The following is a 23,608-nucleotide window of genomic DNA, read 5'->3' as shown; positions in this document are numbered from 1 at the left end:
CTAGTTTGATCTTAAACATTTTACCAGTGATTAGAGGGGCCATCTGGAGAGATTTTGCACCAAAAGCTTACCAGGTTAGGTTTTCTTTGCACGTTGATACTCCATTCCCCTCAAATTTGCACAATGAATATGCATTATTCTAACAATCAGAAAAGGTCGTAGAAGTACTAATTATTTCCCTAGAACCTCATCCAGTGCAGAAAGGGAGTGTACTCCCGGAGCAAGCTCTGGGACCCAAGGTCGAAGCCCAGCCCCATGGTTCCCAAGGCCAGAAGTGGGGGGGGGGGAGAAGGGCACGCACTCCACCTTTTAGTTTACACTGGAAGGGACCAGAAAGTTTGCCTTGGTCACTTTGAGGAGGAAGATGTATTCTGTCCCCCTGCCATGGAGTCAGATGAGCTTTTCCCCCACTGTCAGGAAACCCCTGGACAGGGTCTGTCCTACCCCGGCAAGGGGAGGAGACTCAGAGCCTGATGGGGACTTGCTTTACCTGGGGAGCAGCATTCTAGAAGCTCCTCTTCCCTCCCCTGACAATCTGTCAGCCTATGTTAGGACATCTAGTGGAACTTTAGGGGCTGCCTGGAAGGTGGGTCACCTGTCCTAATGTCCCCGGAAGAGGGTTAGAAAGGTGGTAGGCCAGCAAAAAAGCACACCTTCTCACGGCTCTCTCCTCCTACCATGGGGCCCTGGGGCCAGGACCTCTGCCAACAGGAGGGTTTCTTAGCACCTGCTACCAGTCTGGTTAAGCCATATTTTCCTTTCAAGCCAGGCCTGGCAGCCTCATGCTGATCTGCATGGACATTTGCAGACTCCCAATTCTCTACTGAATGCCCCAGGAACATGAGGGAGCAGGAACCACTCTGGTCTGCTCAGTCTGGAGTGGGTTTTAGCCCCAAACCTAGAGCAAATTCATGGACACCTGCTGCACACATCTTAGGGGGCTTGAGTAGCCCGCACTGCTGCGCCCTACAAGCTCCCTGAATGAACAAGGAAAGCATTTCTGATCCCACCGTTATCAACCCCAGAGCATCAGAGGCTCTTTCTGAGGCTGCTTTCAAATACACTTTGGTGTCTTCTGAAACTAGCTGAGAAAATTCAGAGTATGAATTTTGCCTTTCTCAAGATGAATTCTCAGCGTTTCTGATCAATGTACAACATAATGCCTAAGCCACTTTAAAGCAGGGTGGGAGGCAGAAGGGAGAAGCGGGCACAGCAATGAGCCCGACTCACCTGAGCGAAATATAACTTCATTTCCTTTCCCAGAAACTCGGTCTTGTGCAGGTGGAGTCGGGCATCTGCGGCAGACAAGGGGTTGCTGAAGTTTATTCTGACTCTTTTGAAGCTCTTAAAATACTGAAAGGTGATGTCCTTGTCATATGTCCTAAAGAGGGCCTCAAATTTGGCCTGAAAAATAAAAACAAAAGAGGTTAAAAGTTACCTGCATATGACTCAACTACATGACGTCATTACATTTCTTATTGAGGAAGTGAATTGTCAATCATTCCAAGAATTCCTAACTTCTTCCTTAGGGAAAAACTGTTCCCCTCCTAGGGGATGATGTCCTTTTATTCCTAGTACAGGTGATCTTACTAGAAGGTAGGAAGGGATGATTTACTAATTCATTTAATTGCAGAACAATCACTAATACTTAAAACACTTCTTATGGCAAGAGAAATATTCTTTTTAAAGTAGAATGAGCATTTTCCAAAGAGGTGTGATTCTTATGTCCTTTGTCCTTTCCAAGCAAGCCAACTCCAATCCCGCCACTTAGCTCAGGGGGATGCTGTGTCCACCAAATGTTTCTTTAGGGCTTAAAAGCACTGCAGCTAATTTGGAAAACAACCCCCCCCAAAAAAAACTTTATGGAATTGAAAATAATGACATTAATAAAAAGTCTTGCATTTCTTAAAAGAAGTAGTTTCTAAGAATTCCCACTATTGTTTTTTTTTTTATCTCAGTCTGTTATTTTTTAACTCTCTAAAATAATAGTGGTTTAAAAATTAATGTATTGCAAATAGACCCTTTTCTGTGTGCTGATTTTAACATACTTGCATGCCTCGCTCTAGTGCTACAAGGGGTAGTGAACACGAGGAAATGTCAGGCGTTCTTAGAATGAAAAGCCCAAGTTGGGGAATAAGTTCAGGTTCAGGAAATAGCTCATCAGCTTCCTGGGAACAGCTGGGAGCAGCCCCTGGGCTGGGTCCTGGGGTGGGTGGGGGGAGCAGGAGGCCAGGACAATTCTCAGGATTCCTCCCAGAGAGGGAGCTAGCTGGACAGAACATCAAGGAAGACCCCATGGGCTTCTATTCGCCCTGTTTTCTGAGACTTCTTAACAGACAAAACTCTCAGGACAGGGTCAGGACCCCATGTGAAAAGCAGAAGGGCTGGCTGAGAAGAAGGGGTGACCCAGACCTGGGAACTGAGGAGCCTGCCCTCCGCACAGAAGAACAGGCAGAGCTCACCGAGCACCTTGGAAAACCCATGGAAAGTGCAGTGTTTCTAAAGCGGGAGTGAGGATTCGGAGACTGTCTTCTGGAATATTCACTGCTAGGAAGCTCAGGAAGGCTCCGGCAATGACACCTGCCCCACTCGGGTAGGGATGAGGCAGCCTGTCTCCACCAGGCAGGTCATTAAGCAGGAGCTGCAACAACTCACAGCCCTGCTCTCCTCGCACTCCCTGGCTTGTCCTCCGTTTATGAAAATGTCTGTGACTTTCCCAGGAGGGGCTCCGCAGAGGCCTGGCAGCTCGTTTCCTCTGGCCACCTCTGGCTTCTTTCCCTGCCTCTCTCCAGCACAGGCAAGTTTCTGGCATGAGGTTGGCTGTGCAGATTTGGAATTTCACATGAGCTCATCACTAGGCACTGTGACCAACTGTGTAGTTTTGAAGTTATGATTCAGAATTTGGGAGAGATGACTCTGACGAATATTTTTAGAATACAGGTCAGGGCTCAGGATCAAGGCAAAAGAGAACTCACATTATCTTGTAGATCTAGATTGCTATTGTGCCATTCCCCATATAAAATAATCTCCTTTGTCCTAACAACTGATATCTAGTTATTGTAGTTGTTGGATAGCGTCTCTATGTAATTAAAAAATAATGATTTTACTCACGTAAGGCTACTATTAAATACATTGTCATTTTAAAAATAGAGAGCGTGTTCTACAATCAAAAAACTCTGGTCCCAGTCCATAAGCATCATACACCATATGGAGTTAAATTTGATTTAAAAAAAAAAGGAAGCTTCACATGTATGTCCCAGTATGGCTTTGGGTATAAAGCAGATAACACAACCACCACTTCCCAAACAGAACACACAGGATTCATTCATAAACGATATTATTCAAGATCAGTGAGACAGCTGGGTAGCTACAGATGAAAAAATCTTACATTGTAATCAAACGAAGGAGAAAAGTATAATGATTCAAATTACTAATTATATTAATCACTATCAATGACAGCTGCTGCCAGGAGGCACATCGATCCCACATTTAATTTATCCAGTTTTATGATTTGCTATGTCCGCATTTTCTCTAGCTAGAGAGCTCTGAAAGCTTAAGGACAGGCCCTTATCATTCCTACAAACATATAAATATCTCTACAGTATTTATCTCCTGAGATGAAATCAAATCATTCTGAACTTTACCTGTAAAATTAAAATGTCTTATTCACTCTCAGAACAGGCCTCCCTCTGAAAAGCTTCCTTACAACATAACACAGAATGAAAAACACACAATTGCCAAAACGCCGCCTTACTAGTTAGTTGGTCCAGGAACCTGGATGTTTTCAAATGTTGAGATCTTTCAAAATTTCTTCACAGTGAATTCCTCAGGCCACAGCTTTTAATTCTCAAGGCTCAAAGTACTTTGGATTAATTTCAAAACCCCCAGACCCACTAGAGAGCCACATACCCCCAAGTATTTCAGTTCACAGTCGTCCTCACTAGAGTAATGCTTTGAAAGCTCTCAAAAATCACGTTATATTAAAGCCTTACCCTGGTTTCACTTTCGCTGAAGATATCACTGTTTGCCCCACAGGCAATCAGGGAGCTAAAACTGTAGTTAAAGTTTCTAAAATGCATCTTGCTTTCTTACAGCGAAAGCACTAGAGACCCACGCAGTCAAGTCCCAAGTGAGATTCCTTTCCAAGAGGCTGTAAGTTCTTTCTTGAGCCAGCACTTATAAAGCACCAAGGGCCAGCCCCCTGGGAAAAAAAAAAAAAAAAAGGCACAGCTTCCAGAGCATCCTGTTTGGACAGCAAATTCCTGAGTCAAGTCCTGCATGCTTGCAGGCAGACAGGGACAAAGTGTAAGTTTCTACTGGAAAGAGGTGACGTCAACACCTTAGTCATTTTCCCTATGCTAATTAACTTTGCTTGGGGAGAATGGAAAAAACAGCTGAGGTTTGCTGCCCAGCTGCTTTATCAGTCCTCTTGCAGCATAGTTTCCACTGGTAGTAATTCCATTCAGCCGCTCAGACAACACGCTCCCCGGCTGAATGGGACAGCCCTTCTTAAGATGGAAAATGTTACGGAAGAAGAAGGACGAAGGTCTGGGGCAGTAAACAGCAATTAGCCTCCAGGGAAGTTTAAGGCTTTGGAAAACCTGGAAACCAAAGTCTTGGTGAGTTGCTTGATCCTTGTAATTTCCTGAAAACCTCAATCAAAGTTTCAATATTGGGGCAGTAGAGAAAACATTTTGAAATTTGTCTTGGTCAACAAACTCTTGTTTTTTAAAGAAAAAAAAATAGTGGGATTCGTTTTGAAATGCAGGGTTTTATTTTTTCTCCCCAATTAAACTTTATTGGATGAATGTCCCAATTCCCACTTGTACTCTACAGCGGGATGGTGAGAAAAGATCCCAAAGCAATAATAGGAGGTTCATTTGAAAACTTTATTACTGTAATTTGAGAACTGGGAATATGCAACACTTTGATCATTTTCTAAGGGCTACTGAATTCAGGAAAAGATACAAAAATGCTTTGGAGAAGCTAGCCTTAGAAATTGAGAAGAGAAACATTAAGAGGTCCTGCTTAGAGACTCATGGAGCAAATGTTTGAAACAAAAATAGGAAAGGAAGAAGAAATGGAAAGAATGTGCACTACAATTGAAAGGTAAGCTGCAGGTAAGATGCCTGGTCTGAAGAGGTACACCGTGATATAAGACCGACTCCAGTGCTTCCAAGGCACTGCAACTCCAGAAAATTCTAAGCACTTAACCAGTTCAGATCCCTGTGGCAGCTGAGTCCTAGGTACTTCCCACTCGCTCCGATTTCATTATCACCTAAAGGCACCCAAGTGATTGGAGTTCTTCTAGTTTAGGGGCACACAGGGACAGCTCTTAAGCTTCCAGAAGTTAAGTGGAGCCCTGCCATTCACACTCAAAAATTAACTTCAAAGAATCATTCAAGTCAGCCAATAATTAAAACGAATATATGCAACAGGAAAAAACAGAGCAGAGCATTTATCTTTCCAAAAAAAGGAAAAGCAGAGTCTTCTTGGATGAGTGAGTGTCGCTTAACGACGATGGGTGGTCCCTTGCAGCCAACTGTAGAGTTATGTAAGAAACCAGTTACAGTTGTTTGCTTTGCCAAATTACCCACAACTCCCCACCCAAGATACATAGATGCGTACATTCTAACAGAGTTTAGGACACTGAGAACAGCGTGGTATGCATCAGACACCAGCGGGAAGTGGTCCTATTGGATGGTGCTCGGAGATGGAGAGGATGTGCTTGGGGACACTGCATTTTCAGTGCAGGGAGTCTCAGCTCCTGGTCCTGTGTCCTGGGGCACATGCAGACTGTGGTGGTGGGACTGGGATATAGGAGACACAGCCCTGCATTTCAATCCTCCAGAGGGGCTAGGAACCTCTCTGAAGCTCCCCCCCTCCTCTCCAAGCCTTTGCCTCTTTTCTCATTCTCCTGGCGTCCACCTGGGCAATTGCATTAAAGGTGATCACAGGAGGAGGCAACAGAGGCTAATTTTACTGTCGTCTTCTTTTTTTAAATCATGACACAAAGCTCCAGTTCATTTTTGTGGGCAAGTCTGGAACATTTCTGTTCATTTTAGACAACAGCATGGGCTCACCCAAATTTGCAATTTTGATTTCATTATATGGATGGAAAAAATTAAAGAGAACAGTGAGGTATTTGCTCATAGAAATGACAGATCTTTCACCAGGCTGCCCTCAAAGCCCAACAGAACGTGTAATTCGGGACCTGCCTTTAAACTGTTCGGCTCCATCTGAATAGAATTTAGTGAGCTTTAGCACTTCCATTTTTAGATCGGGAACAGGAGCAGGTCAAAGTGGAGGCTGCGATTTTGTAGGAGGCTGGAATGGAGGCTTCCTGGCAAAAAAATCAACGGGGTTGCAAAATACCCGGGAGCCCTGGGCCAGAAGGGAGGGCACCTAGGACCTGCCACCTCGGGTTTCCTCGGCTACAAAGCAAGAGGTGTGGAGCAGACTCCAGTTTTCAAAACGTGTCATGCTGAGGAGCACAGATCCTCAGTGGTGCTCAGACACCCCGGCTGGCCCATGGGGCAGAGCACCGGGCTTCCTGGGACACCTGTCCCCGTACCCACAGGTAAGACTGCTTTTCGCTCATCTCAATTACCCTCAGCTGCTAATCTGGAAATTCTTAATAAGGATGTCTGTCATCCTTAATAAGGATGACTGCAGGTCTAGCATACATGAACTTGGCTTTCTAAAGGTCCCACGCAAAAGCATTTGCTTTGCCAATACTGACTCTCCCCACTGAGAATAAACACTGACCCAAAGTCAACTTTAAAAAGTTGACTTTCCTCCTTGTATATTCCTTGTGGTTTGGGAGACAAGTACATTCTTGACTGCTGTTCACTAGTGGATGGAAGTGATTTGAAGAAAGCGGTGCCCATAGCAGTGTCCCGTTAGAACTCTTGAAAAGCCTACTAACAATTGCACTCCACATAGTAAAACTGAAACCAGAAGATAAAAAAAAGAAATGAAAATGTTCTCGTTGACTCACAGCTTTAGATGTTTTGCATTTCTTCCATTCCCACCATAAAAGTCATAAACGAATCTCTCTATAACTTACATTTACCTCCTTGGGCTCTGAGCAGCTAGAGCCTATTTTCATTAAGAAGTTTCTATTTTCGGTGGGGGAAAATTAAGGTTTATGATGAATTCCACCATTCCCATTACAGCATTCCTGAGGCATAGCTCGGATGACCTCAGCACGTCCGTTACAAACCCCAAGGAGTTGGCAACTGCACCCAGAATGTGCCACCTGTGGAACTTTCTACAAAATGAACAGATCGAACAGGGAAACCGAGTTCTGGCTTGGATGTGCAAACTGACACAGAGCAGAGAATGAGGCGATCTGCAACAGATCTCTGGTGAAGGCAAATGACAACACACTCCATTGAGCTAATAATGGTGTCAGCGCATTTATCCCGAAGGCCGATGAAACTGACATTTCATTTCAGTTTTTCACCTCTAAGTTAGCGGAATAGTTTTATTGCTACTTAATATTTGTAGCCCTTCCCTATATAATGTGACACATTGTTCTCCCACACCTAGGTTACTATATAAAAATTTTTTTTAAATCCCCAGACCAAAACCACAAGGGCTTGCTCTCTTCCTCATCTTTGCCGAGTCACCCTTTCAAAGGTGTTATAAACCGAGGAAAGCGTTCTTGTCCTCAACTTGTAGAACGGATTAATATCAAATCCAGACTTGTGGTAAGGACTGCACAGACGGAGGCAAAGGGCCCAGCCCAGTGCCTGAAACACTGCACAGTGGCTGAAGGGTGTCAGTTACCTTTCTGTTTCCCATTTCACTAATAATGATGCTGAGGCTCAGAGTGGCCCTCTGTGTTTGAGAGAACCAGAACTCATCCTGGTCTTTTGTTTGCAGAGTCCGCGCTTGTTCCAGGGAGCTACGTCCGCCTGGCGCCAGTGCGCTTTGGACGTCGTAGCTTATTTCCCCATCTCTCTGCACGGTCCGGGGCATCTTGGATGTCCTCCTCCCCGTGTGCCCTGCAGTCCGTGGAAAGTTCTGCAGGTTCTCGGTAGCACCCTTCGTTTTGCACACCATGCCAGGCGGCCCCCCGCAAGGGCAGTACCTTCCTCAGTGAACTCATTGTGGCCCATTTCTTAGTGCTCCAACACCATGCGCAGTGCCCACACATAGAACTACCTGAAGCTGACCGAGTGCGATCACGTTCCTCTCCTACCGTTAACAACTTCGGCGACAAGCAGTCCCTCCCTAGTTCGGGCAGCCTGCTAGGATCACCTTCCTCCCACCGAGTTCAAGGCTGTTACCTGTCCTGCCAGTGCTGCTCTCACCTTTACGCCCCCCCCAACACACTCTCCCCCTCCCCGTCCCCAGACTCTCCCTCTTGCCCCCCACCTCCCTGGATTATCCATCTTTCCTCCCCCTTCTTTTCCTTCCCTTTTTTTATTTGAAGATTGAGCTCAGGTATGTCGTTCTCCAGGAAGCCAACCATGGCCACACTAGTAAAGAAATAAATTACTTAGTGATGCTTGTTAAAGGCAGGCAGGGAAGACTTTATTCAAGACCACTGCGACAGGTATAGGGACCACTGCGATGGGGTCTTGCAGCGGGGGAGAGAGACTGGGGGCTTAACTCCAAAAGCAGCACGGGCAAGAGGGCACTGATACCCAAGGAGCAGGGGGTGGCTAGTGACGGAAAATCACTGAGAGGAAACATCAGGGGGAAGGGGGACTCTGGCTAAACCACGCAGCAGGAGTCTTGCTGAACACAGGCCAGCACGATCAGACCAGCATGATCAGACGTCACCCAGGGGGACAGTGGCCGATGGGGAGCCTGATCAGATCTCGAGGGTGCAGGGTTCTTGCTAAGCTGATTTAGTAGGACTCTTTTGCTAAGACTGGATTTTACAAGGAAGTGCACCGGTGGGCATAGGAGAAGGTTCAGAAGCCTGTCTAAAGGTTGGCCAAGCAAAGAGTCTTTGTCACCCCAAACCCACTCATATACCCTCATCCAAGGTTAGTCTGGCACTCCCCAGACCTCCTCTGGGTGTCCGTGGCACCGTGGTCATTTCAGCGCCAGTGTGCTGTGACTGTCCCCACACCTGACACCTGAGTCTGAACTGTCAGCCTCTTGAAAGCTTAACCTGTGTCTTAGGCCACTTGACAGTCTCAGTGCCTGCCACAAAACCGTCTCTCAAAAATGCCTGTGGAAGGAACAAACTGATTTTTTTTCCCTCCTTATAACTGTCATTCATTGGTTCTACTTTGATCATATACAACCCAAACCAAGCCTGATTTCTTTTTGACACAAGAGTTGTTCACACATTGGAAGACATATATCATCTCATGTCATGTCATTCGTATATTCACTCATTGGTTCATTTGATCAGCAAATATTTAATTAATGGCCTTCTTTTGTACATGACATGTATGATTGTAGATACCATGGAAAAGAATAGACAAAGTGTGAACCCCACCATTGGGAAGATTATAAGTTTGGGTAGTTTGCCTGGATCTTACCTTCTCCACTGCAAATTGCAACCCTCCCACCTCATCACTCTTCATTTATTTATTCAGTAGAAACAGGGTCTCACTGTGTTGCTCAGGCTGGCCTTCAATTTCTGGGCTCACGGGATCCTCCCACCTCAGCCTCCTGAGTTGCTGGGCTGACAGGTGCCACCAGACCCGGCAAATCATCAGTCTTATTTAAACAGATATTTTTAAAAACTTGGTAACAAGTTCACATGATCAAAATAAAATAAAAGTCAGTAGGATCCACTGAGAAACCTCATCCAGTCCCTGTTTTCTCCATTCCCACTCTGCCTGCCACCTTTTTTAAACTTATTTTTTGTTATTTTGGTATTTCTCTATGCAAATAAAAGCATATGATTATATTTTCTTTTTTCCTTCATTTTAAATAAATAACAGGTAACATGCTTTAAAAAGAAACACATACAAAACTTCAGTGACTGTCCATTGCTCAGAACAAATGAGTATGATCCATACTCATTCACTTGTTCATACATTCATTCATTCATTTGCCCAAACACTGTCCCGGGTCTTGGGGATTCAAAGATGAACACAACAGACAAAGCTCCCGCCCTCTTGGAGCTTACACTCTAGATGGGGAGGAAAGATAATAAACTAGACAAACGGGTACGGTGTATGGCATGTCGAGACAGTGATGCATGTGGGGTAAAGCAGGAGGGATAGGAAAGCTGGGAAGGGGATTTGGGACACAAGCCTGGCCAGGGAAGGCATCCTTGAGAAGGTGCCGTGTGAGCGTGTGAGGACCTGAGGGAGGTGGGGAGTGCTGGGAACAGCAGGTGCAAAGGCCCTGTGGCAGGAGAATCCTGGAACACCGCAAGCCAGCTAGGAAGCTCCAGCTGGCTGCCCAGGAGGAACGTGGATAAAGTCACTGGGAATGAGGACAAGAGAGAGCTTTAGCTCTGGAAGGACCCTGGCTTGTCTTCTGCCGAGGTGGGGGCCGTCAGAGCGTGTTGGATGGAGGAGGAGCGTGGGCTGTCATGACGTGACTTCCAGATAGCAGAACCGCTCTGGTGCCTGTGTCCAGAATGCAGCAAATAGGGCAGGGACGCCTTCCGCTCTGGCCAGATGTCCACGGCTCCCCTGGGGACACCCGCTGCTGTGCCCACTTTCTGCAGTTCCCTCAGCTGCCTCCTCCCTCTTCTCATCTCCGCCTGCAGAACTCCTATGCATCCTTCAAAGCCCATCACAAAGGCCACGATGCCTCCAGGACTAAAAAGCCCCCTCCTGACTAAACGTCCTCACTTGGCAGCCTACCTACTGCGGTGAAAGCTTCATGGGGACAATGCTGGTCCTTGTGCGGCTCCCTGGAGATGCAGACAAATGCTCATAGACACTCGGGGAACTGCACCAGGGAGGGCCCGTCTGATGCCGGCCAGGAGCCAGAATATACCAGGGCACCGAAGGGCGGTGGCTGTTGGTATTACTGGCTGAAGGGCATCCTCTGTCTTCGTTTTGAGCCAAGGCCGGGATGTTGGTGAAGGCACTTGCTCCCAGGCCTCATGGAAAGCGCTGTGCCCAGGGGCCACGTGTTTGCTCAGTGGGCGCCAGTCACATTCTCAGATGTACTCTCTGCGTCCTTGCTGTGCGGGGGCTTGCGGGATGTCCAAGCACCGGACGACGCCATCACCTGGAGAGCCTGGGGACCCGTGACATGGGATGCTACGGAGGCCTGTGTTCTTCCCATGGGTCCCCTGCAGTGGTTTCCAGAACAATCCTTTGCCATGAAGGAAGAACAAATTGGACTGAACATGCATTCACCTTGTCTTTTTTTAAATGCTTACTTTTAGGCCATGTTTTATAAGGTGTACACAGTACATAGCAGAATTTGCAAATAAAATGCTTTCCTGGCAGATGTATTATAGAACCTTTCACCAATTGAGGTTCATGATCAAAAACATTTGGAGACCATTTGTCTAAGCAGTAGTGTGATTTAAGTTTGCAATTTTCTTTAGGCTTCTCCATGTCGAGCACGTGTAAGAAAGAGAACAGAAAAAATATTCTTCTTTTTGAAGAATTCCTTCTTTAAAGGAATTTCTATTTTTGTTCACTTTTAGGGCAATCAGGGAATGGGCTCAGGAATTTATTGCTTTAGTATTGCTTTATTACTGGAAAAATCTGCTTGGCCACAGGGAAGGGCCACCAATTCAAAGAAATTGTAAAGCAAAGCAGATAACCTTTTTTTCTGAAGGGTTTTAAAGGTTTTAACTAGAATGCCCTAGAAAAAAAGGGAGGTATTTGTTCTCCAACTACAGAGACTGACAACTAAGAATTCAAAATGTGAAATAAGAAAATCTTCTTAAGAAAAAACACTTTAAAGTTAAATAAGCATTACTCTTCTGTAGGAAAACAAAAGAAATGAGGGCACATATTTAATACTTTGAAAAAAAATACAAAAGCCTGAAATATCATTTGGCACTTTGATTAAATTTGTACAAGAGAGTTTACCAATAATTTGTATTTCTGGGATAACACAGAACTTTCAATTCCTTAAAGAAAAAAAAATACGGTGGCTTATTTATGCCAGTGCCCAAAACGATGAATGCAATGGTGCCCTAAATAAATATTGTTAAAGGTGAAAATGCTAAATGTATCTTTTAACAGAATGGCAATCATGATCTGTTAGAGCTTAAGGTGGAGATAAAGAAAAACTGCAATCATCTAACGACAAAACAAATAAAAAGGAAAAGAAAGAAAGAAAGAAAGAAAGAAAGAAAGAAAGAAAGAAAGAAAGAAAGAAAGAAAGAAAGAAAGAAAGAAAGAAAGAAAGAAAGAAAGAAAAAGGAAAAAGAAAGTCATCAATCTATTGGGAGAAAAGTCGGGAGGAAGAGTGTGTCCAAATTTCTACCTTAAGACATTGGCCACGGCTCATACCAGATTTCATCTTGTTTGTTAAATTCCTTATGTGCTCAGAATCCCATTAACTTGTTTCCTTATTACCTCAATCTTTCCTTGGTACACAAAGTTAACCACCCCTCTGTAACTTCTTGGAAAAGCAATGCTTGCAATGTTTTAGATGAAAAAATAGCCATAGGCAAATCAAAACTATACTTAATGACTTGGAGACCAGCAGATGAGGATTAAGGGAGGTAACATTTATTTAGAGATTACTAGGGCCAAAGCCACCTTAATTAATCACTCCTTATTTGCTCTCCTTAGTATGGTCCTTTCTAGATCCACCTTGCTTTAATTACTGATTTTAACTTCTGCTTTGATGGCGTTCTCAGCCAGGGGCACAATTACTGTGGGGGCAGAAACCTGGGCAAGGACTGTCACCCAGGAGTGGGCTAGCCGTGGTCCACTCCCAGGCACTAATCGGTTGGTTCAGCCCCAGCAAGTCAATCCTTTAAGTTCACAGTATGAGTTCCACCTCCTGGTGGTAATCAATACCACCTGCAAAGCCTCGTTCCTTCTGTTGCAGTATTTCAGACTCTTCTCGGAAGAACCTGCACAACATCCCCCTGGCCAGGAGGTGCGGATCTCATTCTGGGAGGTTCTCCCGGGGAGCCAGGCAGTGCTGGGGACCAGGCACACACCACGCCCATACCTGGGAGGCACTGGCTACACTTAGCCAGGAGATCAAACCCTCAGCCGGTCGTGGAGGCAAGGGGGAAAAACAGGCAAGACTGAAATCTTTCCATACCAGATAGCAAACACGGTTCTCAATGACTTCGATAAGTAGGGTCATATCCACACCCAGCTTTAAAACTCACGAGGCAGCTCAGAAGTAGTTTTTTTTTTTTTTTTTTTTTTTTTTGCCAATTGCTGGGAGAACAGCGTGTCATGTGCTCTTACCTACTATTTCCATTACCGTCCACACGCCCTGTTTCCTCACGTCTGTGGCTGCGAAGGACCCACGGGGCCGTGGCACGCTCACTCCCATGCCATTCCTTGCTGATGACTGAGAAGTCTGCTGGGAAGTCGCAGGAGGAAGCGTGTCCTGCCGTGTTCATGAGGGCGACGCAACGGCTCAGCACATACTCGACAAACAATAAACTATAAATACAGAACGAGCAAGGCGACTTGGATATTGAGCAAAAAAAGAGAACAATCGTGCCAATTCCGTTCATCGGGAAAGTCTGGGTGTTCGCGCCCAGTGACTCGCACGTCAGAGCTGTCTGTCCCCTTCCCGCCAGGCCCAGCATGGGCTGGTTAGTTGGCTCGGGGTGAACGCGGAGCCCTCCAGCACTAAAACAATTTGGTCAATATTTAAAAATGAAGAGGTTTCACATAGAAATAGAATTTCTGGCATTTTTTTTTGGGGGGGGACGGGGAGATCTGGCAACAATGGGCCCAGAGTCCAGACCCGTGTTCTGCAAATACCAGCGGCCCCTCCGCCCATCGCCACCCAAAGGCATCTGCATTTTTGGCTTCTACCTTAATTCAGGAATTCATCAAAAATAGATTACTCACCGGCTGGTGCCAGGCTCTGCAAGAGGGGCTGGGGTGACAGGGAGGGCAGCTGTCCCAAACCCATGGCTCAACTGTTCTACTATGAATAATCTACACCAAACTATGCATTTAGAGAGTGTGGCCCTCACTCCTACACCACAATTCTTTATATATTTATATACACACACACACACACATGCATTTTTTTTTTTTTTTGGCCTGGCCCCTTCCTGGGCACAAGACGTTCCCATGGGTGCCTCCCTGGGCATTGGTGGAATGTTCTCTCCTACTTCTGACATACTGTGACTGCCAGGGACTGGTGGAGCCATAGTTATAGGGGCGACCTAGATTCTGCTCAAATATATATAAACCATGCTTCATATGGTTTCTTTAGCAACTATTTACTAAGACAAGACTGGGCCATACCAGGGTGGTAGACAGCATGCCTGAGAATCCAAACCATAATTCACTTACAAACCTCTAGAGAGTTAGCTTACGATGAATGAAGGCAGGAAAGGTTTTGTCACCGCCAGGAATAGAAGACACAGCAAGATGACCCGAGAGTAGCCTGAGATCCAGGTGTTTTCAGGGTGAGGTTTTTAGGTAGCTTTTTAAAAGACCATTTAAAAAAGGGTAGCATTTTGAACTGCTCTTGTAAAAATCTAGGATACAGTTTGTTTCTGGGTTTTTTTTCCTGTTGTTTCAATTATTTTATGTTGAAAATAACTGTTGGGAAGATTGTGCTGGATGCTATCCTTTTAAGAAACCCTCCCTGTTAGTCTGAGCCACCCTGGGCACCTCTGTCCTGAGGGAGGTCACGGTGGCACTACTGCTGTCTGGAGAGGGGAAATTATGTGGCACATACAGTGATCAACTATGTCAACCTCCAGCCAACCAACCCACACAATCACCCAGCCACCCAGCGTCGCTGGCTCCTTCCAGATGCTGAGACAGAGGTTCTTGTGCGGGAGGTGAGTAGGGAGAAGAGAGGATCGGGGGAAGTGGGACTTGGCAGAGGGACAGTGGAACTATGGTGCCTAGTGGAAGCTGACCCTCATTGGTGCAGGAGGCCAGAACCTTGATGCCCCCACACTGGTCAGTTCTGGGATGGGGGCTACCCTGAGAAGGGGCAGAATCTGGGAGAGGTGGCTCTGCTCGGCCGAGGCAATCTCCAACAGGGCTGAATGTGGCTGGGGAATAAATTCTTTTTTCCTGAAGGGACCTGGGGTGTGTCACTGTGACCAGTGCACCAACCAACTAGCCAACCAGCAGCGAGACCCAGGCTCAAGGAATTAGAAGGCTCCAAAGGCTTGTGCCCTAAGTTCATCATCTGGAATCTCTCAGAAATCTGAAAGCCTTTAACCTGGGCACCATGAAAATACTACTGATCCCATTCCAAATCATTAGTTTATCTATCCATGTAAGGAGCTTCAAAAGGAAGATGGGCAAAACCAGTATTAAACGCAACAGTTTAAACTTTCAGTATAGACTATGTCAACCAAAACCCCGAAGATTGACCCAATAATTTCACCGCTAGGATTTTATTCTAAGGAAACCCTCATGATAATGAGCAAAGATTTAGATGCAAATATGTCCCTGCAAGGCAAACAAAATACCATTGCAAATAATATATTTTTATGCAAATAAAATATCATGATCCATGACCAGATGACAAATATGCTAAATCTATTTGGTAGACTATCGAAGCACTCACAGTTAAGGAGGTGAAAGCTATTTAATGATACGAAAAGACATTCAAGACTTGCTGTTAAAAGAAAAAAGCAGGTTACAAAGCAATGTTTACTGCTGTGACTCTATTTTGGTGAAAGGAAAGAATGTGTGCTGTAGTATCAAAGAAGATTGCAATGTTTTACTTTCTGCTTATTTGGATTTACCAGAATTTCCACAGTGAACCTTTATTACTTTTGTAACAACAAAAAAGCCCCCCCCCCCCATGTTGTATTGCAATGGTCAGGGTAATTACAGTTAATAGACACACCATGTAAAGTTAAAGGGTAGCTGGAGAGAAAACCTGCCTGCCCCTTTTTTTGCACAGTGGTTTGGTATCATGGCTTTTAATTTGTTTGCACTGTATTATGCACAATCCCCAAACTGTCGTTTTTAACCCATTAATATTTTGGAATGCCGGGTATTCAAAGAATCCTGTTTTTTTAGCTAAATATCTCTAAAAACAGGGCTTTCACTAGAAAATATTGATTTTGCTTTTCTTTGGTGGTCTCTCCTGCCAACCGTCTTTATCTGGAGAAACACCTGATTCATCAGTTGTGCTGGCTGAGCCGTTCTCACTGGGGTCAGGGCTGTGTGGGTGCCATGAGAACAGCCAGTCACCTGGTTCTGTCCTGCTGTGTAGCTGGGCCCAGCTTTGCACGAGTGCTAGCAAAGCCCAAAAAGCGCATCACGCAGGCCCCAGAGTGTGGCCAGCAGAGAGTATCTGCCATTCTCTGGGAAACCTCTCATCCGGGCATGGCAAATGAACCCAGCACCATGCCTTCTCTGAGCAAAACTACTTGAATTCTTTCTCGTCATTGCCTTGTCCCTAAATCTACTCCTTCCTCATCTGCATTATTTTCTCCATTCTTCTTGCGGTCCCAGAATCACATCCAGGCCCTCCCCTTTCTCCCGGGAGAGCCCCTTCATCTGAATCTCCCTTCTAACGAGACTGGAATGTTATCTAATAAAGGTTTTCCCATTAATGATGACAACTGCTTAACGAACAAGGCCTTCCAGAGATTTGTATCTAATCAGCAAATTCTGGAGATCAAAGTCTCAACCCCAAAGGAATGCATCGCTAAGGGGAGAATTCAAGGCAGCAAGTCAGTTACAGGGGAAAATTCCTGGCACAGGTGGGGTCTTCCAGGGCTGGGTGCTGCCTACCTGGAGATGACACACCTATTGTTCTAGCACCTACACTGAACAGATTCTTGTGTGGGCTGATTGGGGTTAAAAACAGACTTCCAAGCCGAAAGGAAAATCACTCATTTCTCCGTTCGTCCAGCCACCCTTTATGAAGGATCTGCCATGGGCCTTCTTGAACCACAGGACTGGGTCAGATTACTTCTATTATATATCCTTATAACAACAGGAACCTCTAGTTCTTAGCACTTGTCACATTTTGATTGGTTTCCTCCACTAAGGGCAGACCAAGTCACAGACCCTGGAACACTTAAAACACTCCATAAATATTTTGTTGAACAAATGCATGCAGCTAAGTACCTGACTTCGCCAGAGACACAGAGAGGAGGGTGGTACAGTGCTATGGTTATTCCTTCAAAAAGCTCACATTCAAACCAATCTGGAAATACTCACCAAGCCAATAGCAGGCGCTCAGTACTCTACTAGGAGCTCCAAAAGCCTAAGACATGGTTCCTGCTTCCTATCCTGTTCCAGCAGGATGAGGGACACACACAGAAGAGGTGACAAGAGCACCTTGTGGGCAGGAAAGCCTCTAAAAGGCTGCATGACATGAACTTCAGGATCTATGCTGGAAGGCCAAGGAGCAGTCACACACAAGGAGCCATGCGATGTGTGACTTCGTGTTTGCAAACCTTGTTACGTCACCTGCTCCCCGCCGTCAGCTGGAGTGAGAGCCGCTGGGACTACCTGTCCTGAGCCCCGGGCCTGCAACCGGGGTGCAGGCTGGACGGGCCTTCTTGGCGGGATGTGTTCTCCCAGGGAGACTGAGCCGAAAGGCCAGGGCAGAGCCAAGCCACAGAAGCAGGCTCACCGCACTGCCCTTGTCTCAGCGTCAGCTCGAGTTTGCTTCCTGATCTTGCGGGCAGACGGCAGCACTGCACGACGGGCAGTTTTGACCGGCCGGTGGCACGCGTGGCCCACGCGGCCCACGCTTCCAGAACCCGGCCGGAGGACGATCTGAATACCAGCGTGACATTTTCTAGCAGAAGGTTTTGCTAGTGGGGTACATGTGTGTTGGTCCCCACAGAGACTGACATGAGCCACGACTAAAGAAAGTCGTTCCAGAAATGAGGAAGTATGTCTCGGGCTCCTTGTGGTTTCTGACGAGAACGGCTGCCACGTGGGGCATGAGAGAAAGGAAAACACTGACACGACAGACGGGCACAGTCAGTGTGCCCTCCTGAACGAGGAGGGCCAGACACGAAGCTCCCGTGGGTTCTGATATTCTGCAAGGCTGGAATTCCTCTCAGTGTTTCTCAACACTGATGGCACTTGGAGGAAACAATGCCTCCTTGCGTGGCCCCGTCCCTTGCGTTCTGGACTGTTTATCGCCCCTGCTTGTCGGTGCCTCCTCCCCCAAATGCCAGCCGCTCTCCCCCAGTCCAAGAGTCTCCCAGGGATTTTCAAACGCCGCCCCACCCCCCCAGGAGTAGCAGCACCACCCTTGGAGCATAACAACCCTGGAATCTAAAATTTAGCAGGTTGTTCTAACATCCTAAGAATAACTCCACACACCAAATGCATTCATTTAGTTTCTTTGCTCAACAGGAAAGAATGAGCTCTTTTAATACAGAGCTCCCTTCCGTGAGGTCCAAAGGAGACAATGACATCGTCCATATCTCAGCTGCTGGGTTGAAAAACACAGATAGGGGTGTTGAAAGCTCAGTCAGTTTTAAATAAAATGAAATTCCTCAGAGATACACCATTCTCTTGGACCATGTGAAGGATGGTAAAAGAAAGCAATTTACTGAAATAAAAGGCATAAAAACAAGCATTTCAGTAATTTAGAAAATGGCTAGAAATCAGACCGGGCAAAAGCTTACTTCTTTCCATTAAAATATCCCACCTAGTAACACTCTCTTCCCGCCAATATTTCTTGCCAGTAGGCCGGGGACTTTCTATGCTCAGGCTCTGAGAGAAAATGACATTAAAATGCTGACTTCGTAGTATCTGTTGGCAGTTTCTTCCTTATCATTAGGTCCTTTTTTTCTTAAATGTAGGAAAAAAACTTGTTTTCTTTGTTTCAAACTCATAGGCTCTAACTTAAAATCATTTACTGGTACAATTCAATTAAATTATTTTAATTTAATTTAATTATTTGAAATTAAATTATGTGAAAAATTCCAATAATGCTGTTAATAGATTGTCAACAGACATGTAACCCCTATTTATTTTAGAAGCGGATGCAAAGAAGAAAGCACAACGTGAATAAGAAAAACCATTGTAGCTTAAAAGCAAAACTATCTTTATAGTGGGAAGATAAACAATGCACACGCAAATACTAGTAAGCAAATAATTATAACTCTCCAACTAAGAAAGTAGAAGTCAGAAGGTACAAACAACACCCACCGTACCAGGAACTGAAGAATAGGAGGAAGCTGGTCTAGAATAGCAATGGGTTTTTCCCTGAGATGTATATTTTACAAGAAACGTTCAATTCCATTTGAGATACGGAAAGACAGTGTGTTTTTCCCATTAAAAGGGGAAACAGGAAAGGTATAAGTAGCTTGACCCATTACTATGTCCTAGCTGGAAAATTTTTAAAAGTGGAGAAAAAGATTAGTCATGAGTACATGACTTATTAAAAATGGCTTTCTGGAGAACAGAGATGTATGTACATGAATAAATATTTCCCCAATCCTATTTTGGGGTCTATACTTTTGAGAGGTCTACAGTGAACAAAGCAGTGGATTTTGCCGGTGGTGTTTTCTTTGGCACACAAAGGGCCACAGACAAACTCCCATCAGGCTGCAGCCCCCACCACCAGGGTCAAGCTGCAGAGGAATCAGGGAAGGGTTTGGACCCCTTCGCTCAGGGGCTGTGGAGGACTGTCTCACACGCCTGAGAGAAAGGGGCTGTCTCCAGCGGAGCCAAAAGAGGGACTGTCACTGCAGCAGGCTTCTCGATTAGACCTGCTGCTCTTTCTTTTTTTTGAGACAGAGTCTCACTTTGTTGCCCAGGCTAGAGTGAGTGCCGTGGCGTCAGCCTAGCTCACAGCAACCTCAAACTCCTCAAACTCCTGGGCTCAAGCTATTCTCCTGCCTCAGCCTCCCCAGTAGCTGGGACTACAGGCATACGCCACCATGTCCGGCTAATTTTTTCTATATATATTAGTTGGCCAATTAATTTCTTTCTATTTATAGTAGAGACTGGGTCTCGCTCTTGCTCAGGCTGGTTTTGAACTCCTGACCTCGAGCAATCTGCCTGCCTTGGCCTCCCAGAGTGCTAGGATTACAGGTGTGAGCCACTGTTCCCGGCCGACTTGCTGCTCTTTCCACGGCACGTCTACCTCACCTGCTCCCTGCCAGGTATGCAAATATACCCCAGGGGATGTGTCATTTGGAAAAAGTAGTCCCAACAGATAAGGTAGAAAGCTGTCATGAAGAAGCCAGGAGAATGAGATCAATTAAGTACCTTGCTCACTGCTACGGGTTGAATTCTGTCCATACCCGCAACGTGATGGTGCGACGGTGTGAACGTGTCCCCTAAAAGTCCGTGTGTTAGAGACATAATTGCCACTGTGACAGAGGCGGGTCTTCATGAGGTGATGAATGCCATTAAGGCAGGAGTGAGTGAGCTATAGAGGGAGTGGGTTGCTGACAAAAAGCATGAGTTCGGCCTGATTTCTTCTCTCTGTCTTGGGAGCTCACTTCTGTCCTTGCCTTCCAGCATGGGATGGCCCAGGCCAGATCCCAGTGCCATGCTCGTGGACTTCTCAGCTCCCAGAAATGTAAACCAAATAAATCTCTCTTCTTTATAAACTACCCAGTCGGTGGTATTTTGTTATAGCGACAGAAAACAAAGACAGATGATATTTGGAGCTGGGGCCTTTGGCAAACAATTAGGGTGAGGTGCAATCATGAGGGGTAGGATCCTTATGATGGGATTAGTGCCCTTCTTTATAAAAAGAGGCCAAACGATTTGTTCTCTTTTTTCACACCATGTGAGGACACAGCAAGAAGGTGACAGTCTGCAAGCCAGGAAGAGAGCCCTCACCAAGAACCACCCATGCTGGCACCCTGCTCTCAGACTTCCAGCCCCCACCACAGCCAGAAATTGATTTCTATTGTTCAATGCACCAGCTCTATGATATTTTTTTATAGCAGCCTGAGCAATGGAGACACCCACCATCACTCAGTTTTGGAACCAGGAGTTTGAACCAGGGTCTATGGATCCTAAGCCTTAACAACTTGCATTTTACCGCTTTTTGGGAAGCACTGAATTAAGACATTTAATGTGTTTTCCCAACGGTGGACTTTTTGTTTTCCAAGCTATACATGCAATTTGTTTTGCATAGCTAGATATGTGCTGGGTGTTTAAGAATTTTGTAATTAACATATCAATAATCAAATCAGTTCTCCTATTAATAATAAAGTGACATATCTGATTTCTGTGAAAGCCCTTTAATGTACTCTTAACCTGGGAAAGCTGAGTTTTCAGGTTTAAACTGGGAAAGTAGAGTTTTCAAAAGGGTAAAAACAATAAAAATGTTAAGGCAATACATGCTTGGAATGTAAATTATCTGCAATATTCAAATTTTTGAAATATGAGTATAATGCTTTTTAAGAGCTTTATTGAGCATACTTTACGTATCATTATAGTACTTATAAAATCTTTGTCTTTATAGTGTGACAAAATTGATATATTGCTTAACATCAAAATAAATATAGCTTTAATTAAAAAACATTATTCATGATAATTTAGGAAGCCATTAAACTTCTACATCTGTCAATAAACCCACTAACGTTCAGTGCAAAATATGCTGTCAGAAGAATGTTAAATTATGTCTTAGTGCCATCTAAAAAAATTATATTTCTTCTAAGCTCATATCATAAAATCAAGTAAAGGACTATCCTAGAGTACAAAGCAATTACAAAAAAAAATGCATACTTTTCCTCTTTGCACTTATTTTGCGCAGGATTGATGGTTTTGGTAAATTGCGCTTCTAAAAAAACTGGCTTGTTGTGGTCCAACACCCAGGACAGGGACCGTGTATGTGATTTTGTTTGCTGGGCGCTGGCCAATAACCGAATAGTGTCATGTCTGAAGTTCTCCCTCAGTGGCTTCAGTGGCTCACGCTCTTTACTGTTTCCATCCCACGTGACGAGAGGAAGGCGTGACTGTGCCACTAAGGTGCGTGCCCATGCGTGCTGTGCGTGCTGCGTGTTCTGACTCATGCCCTCTGTGACCCTCGAAGGCGCTGGGTGAAAGAAGGGGAGACAGAGAGCCACGAGCCACGCTTATGGTGGCCTGCATGCAAAAATGTAAAATTTGCCATGCGGGCACTTTCGGAGGCTTAACCTATGACTTTATTATATAATTATTATTTTTTTCTTCTTTTACAGCAATGCTCATTTTCTAGCCTGTTGGTGGTTTGAGTGATGCTCTAATCTGGTTTCGAGTTTGAAGACACGTATATCATCAGATGATTCATTGTGGGTGCTCAAGATCAGCATTAGTGGTGAGTACATAGGATCCCCCAAAATGACAAATGAGGGAGGGAAACGGAGAAAATTAATACTCTCTCACAGTCAGGGTGGGGCTGGCGGCCCTCCAGTCCAGGTTTCAACAGGACTGCATGACACCTGCCTCGTTTCCAATGTACGTAAAGCAAAACCAGGTTTAACTTCAGCGGTGGCACCTACAGCCACTCTCCCTGAGGTCATGTCCCCAAGGTGCAGGGCAGTGATGCAGACCAGGAGGAGGTCAGTGCCTCATGGCTGACGTTCTGGGAGACTTCTGAGTGCAGGTAGCTGGGAAGGGGTTTGCCAATGTTATCATTTCATTCATTTGTTCATCCACCCATCCATGCATTCATTACTTCAATGAATACTACAGGCACTGACCCTGCCCGCTGCTGCTAGGGCCCAGAGATGACCACGCCATGGTTCCCTGAGGAGTCAGTAGCTCCCCAGGGCAGACCTGACCACCCAGATTGACTCCAGGAGCTACTGAACACAGACCCAGATGGCATTCTGATGTTCCTGCCACAGGGGGCAGCTCCGGGGCAGCACGAGGACAGGGAAGCAGGGCAGGTAAGAACAGGAGAAGCACAGCCAGGACTCCTGAGTGGCAAAGGTCCACCCTGTTCTCTGCAGAATGTCCTGGATGTGTTTCTACAGAAGTCACTTAGAGAATTATAATTGTTCCAATTCTTACTTCCACAATAAAGTACTAGATCTGCCAATCTCCCCACCAAGAGGAAGACAGAACTATTCTCAAAAAGAAATGGAAGAACAGCAAAATAACCGAGTCTGAGAAACTGTTCTGCAAATTGAAGTTTCTATGAACTTTGTTATAAGTTGAATTTCATCCCTCCCTAAAATCCCTACACTGGAGTCCTAACCCTCTGTCCCTCAGAAAGTGACTGTACATGGGGGTAAAGCCTTTAAAGAGGCGATTAAGTTAAACTGAGGCAGTTAGGGTGGGCCCTAATCCAATCTGCCTGGTGTCACTGTGAGAGGAGGAGATTTGAACACACAAAGGGGCACCAGACAGAGGAAAGACCACGTGAAGACAGAGAAAGTGTCACCTACAAGCCTCAGAAGAAAGCAGCGTGGCCATCACCTTGATCTTGGGCGTCCAGCCTCCTAGTCCCTGAGACAATATTAAGCCACCTAGTCTATGGCATTTGTCCTGGCAGCCCAAGCAGACAGACACAGCTTCCAACTTCAGCGTAGGTAACAATATAAAATGTCACAGAGGGTTTCTGCAGGAGCCCAGGTTCCTATCTACAGTTTGCTTGA

The 23,608-nt window shown here is 45.5% G+C and overlaps 1 protein-coding gene across 4 annotated transcripts in view; it reads right to left on the bottom strand.

Annotated features, from left to right (window-relative positions):
- The window catches only part of RCAN1 (regulator of calcineurin 1), an 80,816-nt gene that overhangs the window by 5,648 nt on the left and 51,560 nt on the right, over nucleotides 1-23,608 (bottom strand). For 2 of the 4 annotated variants that reach the window (XM_020284703.2, XM_020284705.2), the window contains exon 2: nucleotides 1,231-1,404. In XM_020284703.2, coding sequence (XP_020140292.2) covers nucleotides 1,231-1,404 — 174 coding nt within the window. The other 2 variants (XM_012782938.3, XM_012782941.3) reach the window with 2 other exon arrangements.

The sequence above is a fragment of the Microcebus murinus genome, chromosome 1, assembly GCF_040939455.1.
Source record: "Microcebus murinus isolate Inina chromosome 1, M.murinus_Inina_mat1.0, whole genome shotgun sequence".
NCBI lineage: Eukaryota > Metazoa > Chordata > Mammalia > Primates > Cheirogaleidae > Microcebus > Microcebus murinus.
This window is presented reverse-complemented; position numbering and strand designations above follow the sequence as displayed.